Raw genomic sequence first — 12,333 nt, 5'->3', positions numbered from 1 at the left:
TTTGTTGGGGATCCCACCCATCCATGCAACTTATTTGCTGCTCCATTTAATCATTCTCTGCCAGGCGCTGTTAATTTTGCTTCCATCTCTCCATCAGGTGTGATTGGAACATTTGGTCACTGCTGACAGAGGGATGCAGCAAAATGAGCTATCCTTAATACATTTCCAAAATAATGACAAAAAAGCCATAGGGAGATAAGTTCCTCTGAGGGTAAGCTTATGTCATACTTTCAGTGAAATCCTGTGTATGGCTACTCAGAAGTAAGTCCTACTGAATGAGTACAGAATTGCAGCCATATTTGTACCTTACCATATGTTTTCAAGATGGCTAACAATATATAGAGTAATAATGATAAAATAAAATTAACCCAATGAAAAAATAAAGGCAATTTTTTCTTCAAAAGTTTATTAGATTAACATTTCTAGGAATACCACAACTCATTAATGTGCAAATAACCCCCACTATAAATAGGTTTGCAAATTCTATAAACTAAATACCCCCAAGACACAGTTTTTGGATCAAATTCATATTTAAAATTTTTATACAATTTCTAGTGTCAGTATGATCACGTTTTCCTTCATCTTTATCATAAACCACCAAGAAGATAAACAGTAAAAGGAAGGCATTCTAAAGCACTGTATGCTGCTGGATTTTTAATTTTACCAGCAGCTACTGGTATTCATGTGGTAACATTTTATTACTGAAACTGCTTATCATAAAGAGGCTTTCAGAGTGAAAATGTGGTACATAACAATCATAAATTTATCAGCAGCAAAGTAACCAATTTTCAAAGAAAACAATTAAAATTTCACTTAATTTCAAAAGGCCCTGTCCAGCAGGACATACATTGGCAACAGAATGCTTTCCCTTGTGTTCTACATTTTGAATACATGTGCACATACAACCCATGTATTATCTATCTAATGCTGATATTAAATCTACATTGTTCAGGACATGTTTAACTCAGTACTCATACATTATATACCTATACAAGACAACAAAAGACAAACAGTGTTTAGGCCATCTTCAAACAAAAGGCACTCACTTAACAAGGATAGGCAAATGATACAAATCTTTTTTGATGCAAATTAAAGCCAACATGGAGGACAGAATAAAGTTAGCAGCATAAATGTTTAGAAAGGTACTGGGAAAATATTGCCTCAAGTATGCTACTGTTCTTTTTTCTTTTTTGCCAAGTTCCTACATAGATAGAACAGGGGTATAAGAAACATACTGCTACCTAAGTACTTCAAAACGCTTGTGTTAAAACGCTATGAATAAAACATTATCATCAAGATCGAATGGCTATTATCAATGGATATCAAACATAAATAGCTAAATGGAGCTTCCATTTACAGAAGCAGTATACCTTATGCTGGGACAACAAACAGGAAATGGCCATCATGTTCATGCCCTGTATGTGAGCTTGCAAAAAGGTATCTAGTTAAATGTTAGAAACCAAATTCTAGACTAGACTGACCTTTGGTTTGATCCAGAAAGTCATTCCTTATGGAAATTGAGAGGAACCTAATGATTTTTTTAAAAAACTCAGAAATCTAATAAATACTGTTTTTCCTGTTTGGTACATCTACAGAACTTCAGTTGTAAATAATTACTATCCTCCCGTTCTTTTCATAGTCACCTCTGCAACACAAAGGCCTAGAACAGTGGTTCCCAACCTTTATGAGCACGGGACCCCCTTTATAAGCTGGAAAAAAATTGTGACCCCCTCCCCCCAGGGAGGCAGACTGGCTGCCAGGAAGGAAGGGGGAAAGCAGCCTTTCTTTGCAGGCTTGCTTCTTTTTGCTTCACAAGAAGCCCTCTCCTCTCATTCTAAGCAATGGCGTTGCCAGTAGCGGAGATGGGAATCAGTGATAGTAATCCCCTCTTCCTGGTAGCTCCACCCTCAGCCTCCTTTGGCATCTGCCATGTATTTTATAGGTGTGCCTGAAAGATGCTCTGGAGCTTCAGAAAAGGCCTCCCCTCTTGTCTGGAGCAAGGGGGAGGTGTCATCTGCAGCAGCAATGGAAAGCAGCCAGTGTAGAGGGAGTGAAGACTTTTTTAAAAAAATTAATAAATAATTCATTTCTTTACTGCTCACAGCCCCTCTGGATTACTTTGCGGCCTCCCTGGGGGTCCCAGCCCCCAGGTTGGGAACCACTGGCCTAGAAGAAGAAAGGCAGCTAGTACAATGGTTCATGGACACAATATTGCCACAAGGGAGTTTGCCTTTTTGTAATGCTAGAATTGCCACCCTTGATTTTATGAACAATTGCCACAAAGAAACAGCTTAGAGGACATTTTGTATTCATATATTTATGTAACACATACTATGTAGCAGATAGATTTGTTTTTCTTGAAGTCCCATACAGAGATTTAAAAAAATCTGTAAATTATTTAGGTAATGGGAATGACTTATGTTATGATGTTATGTTAGCTTTGATGTTATGATATGTCACAATGCTACAAGAATTAAAGATCAATCATACAATACTTTTGACAAAGTTTTAAAGAGAAACTGGGCAAATTTGTTTCTGTAGTAAAAAGTATTTTTCACAAAAGGATACAATTCTATATTCATTCAAATCCTATGTAATAACAAGACTTAAGCACTATGGTATGAAGCAGTTTTAAATCCATTCAACTGATTGCTTAACTCTAATCCTAGAATGTATTTTTCAGTAAGCTATATTTTAAATTTTAATCTCATATTTATCTGGAAAATGAAGCTCTGGAAGAGATAGGGACTTTTTATTAGTCACATGATTTCATACCTTATTTTACTCTTCACATTTGTATCCAAATGGAATTTTCACTAAAACAACTGCTTCCTGTTTGAAGGTGCAAAACTGGGACCATCAAACCATTTATTCTAAAGTAGTCTTGGAATACAGCACCACTCCAGAAGATTCAAAAATCACTAGTGTTACACATATTTAGTTTTGGTCCTTTACTAGAATGGGCTGAGAAGTCAACCTGATAAAAACTAAGGTCTATGTAGATATTCAACTGAGATAATCTGCAAGGCACCAAAGTATTGGGGAGGGGGGAGTTATGCTGCAACCATTTAATTGGAAGTAGGAAGCAAACACTGAAATTTTGTTTATTTAACAAAAATTATATCCACTTGATTGTAACAAAGCCTCTAAGGAGGGTACCCAATTCTTTGGCTTTTTGTGGAGTTTTTTCAACTAATAGCTATTGGCATAATCTCTGGACTCACATATAAGTAACTTCTCTTTATTTACTATATGGCTCACATCTCTATTGAAAACTGTCCCTGTTCAACATTCTTGCAAACAGTGTTTCTATTTTCATGCAGAAAAATGCATGAGGATTCTTCTCTGTTCATAACTTTATAGTCACTCCAACAGAATTCAGAATATGTGGCTGGAATTTCTGCAAATCTAAATCAAGCTTTTGCTTTTATTTAAGACAATAGTTTACATCATACACACACAAAATATTGGATGATGTAAAGAACTGCAGATATATCAGGGTTTTCCTGCTCCCTTCCCACGACAGCCCCTTGTACACCTGAAAATAAGCTACTCCTGAGTTTGGAACAACTTATAATGTGGTGCAGGGAACTGTAGCAAGCAGGCAAAAGCTCACCTGAACTCAGCCTCCACTGTTTTCTACTGTGCATGGAGCACTTTGGATCCAAGTCATGGGAATTAATTCTGTAATACAAGCTGTCACAGAAGATGGCACAAGAAAATAACAATAAAAGCATTGATTCTGAAACAAAGCAGGCTTTTTTTATTTTGGCTTTTACCACAGCAATTACACCATCTGATTTTCATTTTGCATAAGTCAGTCTACTAGACTGAAAGATCAGTCTATCAAAAATAATTTCTATTGTCCTTATGTTATGTAATCAGATAAATCCCCTGTACAACTGAAAATTACAGTAGTTCCAAATGAAGTTTTATTATGCCCCGATATATTTTAAAGAAAGAAAAGCTTTCCTTTCACATAGTCAAGGGCTTCAAGTACAATTTCTTTAGCAACTATACAGAAACTGAAAATTGAGATCATGATCACCACATAAAATTGGCAATACGTTAAAACATTTTATTAAGGATGGCACACAGAACTGCATACAAGTTCACCTCTTTATCCTTGAAACTGCTGGATATAATGGCAATTGCAAGCAAGCATTTAAGATTTTCAGCACATATTATGCATCCTACACTTTATGAAACTCTATATCCCTGACCCAATGATCCCACTGCCACACAAAAAAGGATGCATATAAGGATCTCCACTGCAGAAATATTGGTTAGCAATGACAGGTTTGGCAGAGTTGATCACCTATTGCTCAGAAAGGGTGCCCAGAGTTAAATACACAGACACACATCTGACCAGTACTGAATAACTATCTGCCATGCTATGTGTGCACATATGCAGCATCTTTTTGACAATTTAGGGCCACATCCAGACATACATAGAAGCCTTATTTCAGGCATGAAACCATCCATGATAGACTGGGATGTCTGGGGTGCAAGAAAAAATGGCTGGTATATAAGTATATTATTTAAAATAAAAGATCACCTCACACATTTTCATAGAATCACTGTAACAATTTTGGGGCATCTTTCCCAAACAATCTCATAAAAAAAAAGTTTGGGAAATATTGGCTCAACTAAGATGGATTTTCTTTTCCCCCCTGGGAGAGTCATTATATTTATGTTTCTTATAATTCATGGCATGTCTTGACAAAGATCTTACCACAATGTGAAACAGCATTCTTACAACCATCCATTATTAAGCAAACAATGCATTAAAAAAAACACAACTCCCTGAATGGGTTTAGAAAAATTGCACTACAAAATCTTAAATAATGAGAATCAACATGAAAGCATTTTTGCTGTAGCCGTTTCCAAAAATGTTGCACTAGTTTCTTACGATCAGAGAACAGCTTCCTATTTACTGAAATTAAATCTAGACTGTATATCAGTAGTTTATACATCAAGACCAAAGTGATAATCTATTGAAACTTATAATCACCTACTTGCATTGCAAATACAACTATCTTTATTTGGCAATGTTTGAATACATTGAAAAATATATATGTGCACTATCTGACCTTCCTGGAACTGGCATTTGCAGTGTGTAACAATCAGGATAATAAAATATTTTATAAATGCTCTAGTGTAGAACAAATAATTCAGTCTTGTACACAGTGTTAAACTAATAAAAGACAATGGGAGTTCTGTCCCAAAAATAATTTTAACTCTGTTTCACTTTGACGTACGCGTGCGTGCGTGCATGCGTGCGTGCATGCGAGAGAGAGGTGATTTTTCCTTACTGTGAGCAAGGTATGGTCAAAGGCGTAGGGACAGATTTCATTACAACTAAAATGAAGCTACTCCAGATTAAAACCAACAGATAAACATCACAGAACATGAGACAAGTTGCATAAGACAAAACAGAGAATGGTTTGTGACAGTGAATAAACTGTTGAGAAAAATACATACTTTATCCAAGTTTTACTATATAGTTAATCAGTAATCATTCAAATGGTTGCTAACTGAATGTGTTTGCTGGTGTATTGTTAACATGAATTAAAGAATAAGCTTTTTGGACCATTATTCAAGAAAATGGCTTATAAAGGATTCTAATGTACCTCTTGTTTTCTTGTGTAATTACTGTCAATGCTCCATTTTTTGCAAGGCAAAGGAAACTGAACACGAAATCTATGACTTGAGATTACACTCAATTAAGCAAATCTGCATAACCATTGATTTTTACTGTTATCCATTTAATACAAGTCTTACAATGGTGTGCCTTTGTGTTAGTGAAACATATTTTTGTGTCTTGATGGGAAACAGTTGCTTCTATAACTTTAAATCATCCTATAGAACATATATGCTCATCTAATTATTCATGCCTTTTACTTTCACTTATGTTAGTAATATAAGCAATTTCCAAACTTGAGGTAACAGTCAAAATTGTCTTAAATGAGCCATAGAAAAAAAGTGAAACGTGCCTTTATCCAGCAAAACTGATCCACTGGCTGGAATCCAATGGGTGTCACCATGCTGATAGAAGGCTGTCAACAGAACAGGAAAGGCAATTTCCTGCTGTCATTGTTTCCCCTGAAGCCCCTCCCCTCAAATCTGCTCCAGAGGGTTGAAGGAGCAAATTCTGGGAGGCAAAAGGGGCAGGGAGGAGGAAACACCAGGAATTGGCTCCATCCCCATTTTGCTGAAGGATGCTTTCCATCAGCGGAGGAACACCCATTTGGCTTCCATCCATTTATAGTAAGCTTCTATGAGCAAGATTGCTTCAGAATGTGGTCCCATGTGCACAAGCAAATGTTGTCTAGACAAGAAAATCTGCCTCAACCCAGAAATATCATGTGGCATTCCTATATCCTCCACACACCACTGAAATTATAGTTGGCCATGATGGCTCAAATTTCCTGTTGCAGGGTTGTTGTTGGGGGGGGAGAAAGGAAGGAAGGAAGGAAGGAAGGAAGAGAGAGAGAGAGAGAGAGAGAGGAAGGAAGGAAGGAAGGAGTCCTTCTCTAATAAGGGACTGTCCTTTTCAAGAATTGACAGTGCTTTCTGTCTCTTGTGAGAAGTGTCATAGTAGGAATATCTGCACACATGTTGCTGTACATGAACATTCTTGCATCAGGTCTAAGAATGACAAATTGTAATTCATATGCATAGAAGAACAAAAATTAAATATGGAAAAAGGTTCAAGTACAATTATTTTAAAATCAAGCAGAGGCCTCACAATTGCTTTAATGCATCCTGTACTACAAACACCAAATCTCATGAATGTTTTCTGACTAATTTTTTCACAAGAGTATTTGACATTTCAATGAAGGACTAAAATCCCTGAGTAAACCAAAGACAATACACCAGTTTGGCCTGAGAAAAAATAATTATTTGGGGCTAGGTAAACATACAATCTTTAAAAAAAGGATTGCTTAAGGCAGCAGTCAACTTTGAGAGACAACACAATAAAGAAGAAACATATTACGGAAGCTAAAAACAAAACAGCGTATATTAATTTTAACCAAAAAAAAAATCCTTATCTTTGAAATAATGTTTGAATTCCCATGAGTTTCTTTGGTAAACTGACTTTCATAATCCACTAAAGTAAATAACTTTACTTTTAGTAGATGAAAAGATGGTAATTTGGATATTATTTAATTGTAAGCTGACTGATGCTAGCAAAAGAAATCGAATTATAAGGCAGACATATTGCTAGATAAGCAACATCTACCAATTTCAGCTGAGGCTTTGAGGTCCAACAATTAACACATATTCATTGGGTTCATTCTATATTGATCAATAATCTATTTCAGTAATGAAGTGCTGTAAGATTTTAAAGTATACTGTATACCAAATAACTATATGTTGCCTTTTTGTGTAATTTATAGAGTCTATTACCCTTACAACAGACTTAGTAACACAGAACATAACACTTTCAAATATTTCACTATTCTGTTCAGTAACGGAACCTTGAAAAATCTCAACAGATTACAACTTTGCTTCTCCACACTGGGTTTGATCCGTGAGTAGATCTGTACTCATGAAAAGGGTGCTTTTGATGCCCAGTAATGAAAGGGGGTAGACACTCTTTTCAGTTGTTCCACCTTCCCCTGCAAAGTCCTGAAAATCTGTTCTGGAAGCTGTGGAACCTTCCAGAACACCATAGGAGATGGTAAGGAGGACTGCAGGGATGGGAAGGTAAATAAGCAAAATCACTTGCCTTCCATTAATGGGAGCCTTCACTGGGTCAAAGGCTTCCTTCCTGAAGGACTTCTTCTGAGCCTGGAAGGGCAGCTTAGGATACAACCCACTGTTCAGATAATTTCTTCACATGGTTTTCCTTTCTCTGATTTTCTCTTTTGTTAGAATAACAGAACAACAGAATTGTTTCAAAGATCCTCCTTGATTCTCCTTATTCTTAACTTTAAAATAATGTAATTTCTTGTCTCTCATGTTAATTCCAACAAAATGTATCAAATAAAAATAATCAAAGAACAAAATATAAATAAGGTAACTGATCCTGCACTTAAAAAACATATCACTATTTACTGGATTTAATCGCTGTTTTAAAAGTACAGCATTTCACTAGTGACATTTTAATCCAGTTGCTAACATTCAATAAATATGTATATATAGGCCAATTCAGAAATTTAATATTGTCCTTAATCTTTGCAGGCAGAGAGTGCAGACCTTAGGAACACACAATATATGCAATGTGTGAAGACACACACACGCTTATGTGCGATTTGCTTAATATCTATCATCTTTCTAATCCTTCAGGAAAGAATCGTGGAAATCAGAACACACAATACATATAATTCACATGATGGGAATGCACCGCTCCTGAGGTCCAGGCCTGCTCCCAACCCTGAGAAGAACACTACAAGCTGATTCCGTGTCTCAAGCGGCTTTGTGTTATGAAACCATCCTGAATCATGGACATTCCTGGATCATCTTAGGAAAATTCTAGAAATGCCTACTCACTTCAGGCATTTACTGATGCGTTTAGAAAAAAAAGTGCATTTCTGCACTAACTGCTGTTTCCCCAGCTAGACATGGTAAACACTGAGATATGCTCTAAGAGATACTTTTTCCCCCCCCATTTGCCTTGGTTTTGACAGCATCCCTAGTTGCTACAGCATATCCAAGTATGATCATGCTACTGGACTGTAGTGTGTACATGTGCTGCAGTGCCACAATGCCTCTAAGACTCCAGAAACAACCACAAGTTTTACCTCCAACTTACTTCAATGTATTTTTATAGAAGTTAATGGAGTTAACATTTTTAATCTTGCTATACAGCTTGCACATGGCAAAAACACTGATGATGACATTATGCTCTCCCAAAGATCCAAGATAACCTCTCAATCATTTTAACTGCAATAGATACTGTTCTAATAATTTCCACCACATTTCCTTTAAGGTTCTGGAAATTTGCTATAGTAGCTGCTAGCACACACAGGATTCAGTAGTCATGGGCAAAGTTGCATACACAAAATAAGGAGCTGCTGAATTCAACACCTGACAGTATGCCAATTATGTTAGGCAGAACACTGTTTAACCAGTTTTATGTATGATGCCAACCTCTGAAACAGAAACAAGCCCTCTTTGCTCAAACTGCATCTGAAAGGCCCCCCTCGAATTATGCCGTTAATTTGGAGGTGGGGGAGAAGTTATCAAATTATATGCTTCTTTCATAGGCCAATCAGTGGATGTGCAGCTACAGTGCAGATGCAAGCTGTCCAAGAAAGTAAAATTGATCTAAACTCTTGAGGGCAGTGGAGAGATTTTTGTTTAAAACAACAACAAACAAATATTCTAAAAAAGTTGAGACGCCTTCATTTTGTCTGAAGTAGCAGAGCAGGGAAGTAATATGGCCTCTCTTTAGTAGTGTACTGTGCAGAAATAATGTGACAATTGCCCTTTAATTCTCTGCCAGGATAGTTAACTAGTACAATATTGCTGTGCTGCACATATTTTGCACAAGTCTTGCAGAACTGTCTCCATTCAGATATATTACGGTTCACTCGTACCAGGGCATTTCTGTTCGTGGCCTTTTCCTCTTCTTTTTACAAAGGCAATAGATAGGAAACACAAATAAACCTGTCAAAAAACCAAGAGAAAATATGGTACATTATACATAAAATCAACTGTACACAGCCAGTGAATAGAAACAAATGCACTTTAGATTTCTATCAGCCAAGTGAAACACAGAAGCATTCTGTAAGGGAGCAAGCATAGCATTTGTCCTATTTCCAATTATATTAGTGCTAACATTTCTTTCAGAATGCCTACTCAAGTTGAATATGAAAAGGAATCACACTGCATCAAAAGCAGCCACATAATTTGAAGCAGTTTAGATTTATCTTGTTTATCATAATTTACAAATATCATCATATACAAAGTTCAATAAAATATGTGAAAAAAGAATCATAAAAGATAATTTCAAAAAACAACAACCGAGTTTGTAATATTAGCTGCAAGTTAAATGTTTCAAGGTGTCTGTTTTTACAACTCACACAGTACTTGCCCTTTTCTTTGAGACCTAACTCAAAGCAATTATTTGAAAAATCTACCTGATCTTTTAATCCTAGCTTCAAAATAATGTATCATATAGTGTGTGTGTGTGTTATGTGCCTTCAAGTCGATTTCGACTTATGGCGACCCTATGAATCAGCAACCTCCAATAGCATCTGTTGTAAACTACCCTGTTCAGATCTTGTAAGTTCAGGTCTGTGTCTTCCTTTATGGAATCAATCCATCTCTTGTTTGGCCTTCCTCTTTTTCTACTCCCTTCTGTTTTTCCCAGCATTATTGTCTTTTCTAGTGAATCATGTCTTCTCATTATGTGTCCAAAGTATGATAACCTCACTTTCATCATTTTAGCTTCTAGTGATAGTTCTGGTTTAATTTGTTCTAACACCCAGTTTCGCAGTCCACGGTATTCACAAAGCTCTCCTCCAACACCACATTTCAAATGAGTTGATTTTTCTCTTATCCGCTTTTTTCACTGCCCAACTTTCACATCCATACATACAGATTGGGAATACCATGGTCTGAATGATCCTGACTTTGGTGTTCAGTGATACATCTTTGTATTTGAGGACCTTTTCTAGTTCTCTCACAGCTACCCTCCCCAGTCCTAGCCTTCCTCCGATTTCTTGACTATTGTCTCCATTTTGGTTAATGACTGTGCCAAGGTATTGATAATCCTTGACAAGTTCAATGTCCTCATTATCAACTTTGTAGTATATAGCTGTAATAACACATTTTGTTCGTACCTATGATAACAGCTATGGCACCTATTACCAGTCCCAAAACCAGTATCAGTGGTGCAATAAGCAACTTTCCACCTAAAAAAAGAGAAAAATATTAACATGAGCTTTCAGATAATGTTGTTTTTCTATAGGCAAAACCCCACTGTGTATATAGCCTTAGCATACATGAGTTACAATTCACTTATATGAGCTACTATGCTAAACATTTGGTTTTGGCTTTCCATAACTTAAAGCATCCTCAATGCCCAAGTGATACAGAGCAATTTAAAATTTTCATTTATGACCATCTGATGTTTACAACTGTTTCCAGCTTAGGAACAAAGACATTGGCTCTTTAGGGTTTTTTGCTTAGCCACTTACATACCTGAAGGCAGCAAAGCTACCTCTAAGTCTAAGGATGAAAGAGAGCTCAATACACCATTAGGAAGACAAGAATCAATGAAGGACTTATAGCATATATCACGTGGCAAAACTCAGCATTATTCTGGCAGCATGGAGTTAAGAACAAAAAGCTGTCTGAGAAAATTGCTCAGATTCAACATTTTTTAAATAAGTATTGGTATGGGGCCTGCCAGATCTCCAAAAATCTGTTTCTGTTCAGAAACACTGGAATATTCCTGAGCAGCATACTGCTTTTTTACTGTGATGTTGTGTTCACAGCTTCTGAACCAGAGATCAGCTGCCAAGGTAGAGCTGGTGTCTGCTGCAAGACAGAAATTCTGCCCTAATATGGAAAAAGCCACCAAATGAAGTGCAAACATAATGTTGCCACTGGTGAAGATATTTGGTTTGTGCACACTATCCCCATATTTTAACAAACATTCTGAGATCTACAGTAGCTCTTTCTCAGTTTTACTTAATCTGTTCAGCAAGAATATTCAGCAAACACTTGCCAAAAACAGTAGCCAAACAGAACAGATGAATGTGTACAATAAAACCATGCTTTGGCCACTTTGTTTAGATTGTTTCAGACTATTTTGCCCAGTCCCAAGTCACCTTTTTGAAACTGGGAATATGTAAAATGGCAAGCACAACGTTCTAGCACAATGGCTCCCAAACTCCTCCATGGACCACTTGTAAAGTGCTGAGGGTCTTGATGGACTATTTAATGGGTTTTTTTTCTGTTGTAGCAATTGTACTGTGGTGTTTTAGACGCTGTATGATTTTTAATTGTATTTTTACAGACATGCTGCAACCACCTAAATGACGCTTGCATACCACAGTATGGGAACCCCTGTTCTAGCAGTTAGTGGAATATGGTAGGTTATATCTGAAACCCACAACTAAATATTTGAATATAGCAGTATATAAAGCTGCAATTATAACCTCACTTACCTGAGAATAAACCATGTTGAATTCAATAGAACTTACTTCTGAGTAGCCACAGTTAGGATTGCAGCCTAATTTGATGTCTTTATCAATGTAAACAATAAGAAAATATAAAAATACTAGGGGTGCTCTGCCCCCTGCTTGCTCCACTTGCTCCGCTTGCCATTCCCCCTGTGCACACACCCCCATTTTTAACTTCTTTCCCTTTTCC

At 36.7% G+C, this 12,333-nt stretch overlaps 1 protein-coding gene across 3 annotated transcripts in view; it reads right to left on the bottom strand.

Moving 5' to 3' along the window:
* Positions 1–428: 428 nt before the first annotated feature.
* RNF217 (ring finger protein 217) overlaps positions 429–12,333 on the bottom strand; it is an 87,377-nt gene continuing 75,472 nt past the window's right edge. For 2 of the 3 annotated variants that reach the window (XM_061623745.1, XM_061623747.1), the window contains 2 exons: positions 10,797–10,868; positions 429–9,618 (listed from right to left, as the gene is read on the bottom strand). In XM_061623745.1, the coding sequence (XP_061479729.1) occupies positions 9,539–9,618; positions 10,797–10,868 (152 nt within the window). In that variant the 3' untranslated portion in view covers positions 429–9,538. The remainder of the gene's footprint in view (positions 9,619–10,796; positions 10,869–12,333) is intronic. The other variant, XM_061623746.1, reaches the window with a different exon arrangement.

The sequence above is a fragment of the Rhineura floridana genome, chromosome 4 (genome assembly GCF_030035675.1).
Source record: "Rhineura floridana isolate rRhiFlo1 chromosome 4, rRhiFlo1.hap2, whole genome shotgun sequence".
NCBI classification, from domain to species: Eukaryota; Metazoa; Chordata; class Lepidosauria; order Squamata; family Rhineuridae; genus Rhineura; species Rhineura floridana.
This window is presented reverse-complemented; position numbering and strand designations above follow the sequence as displayed.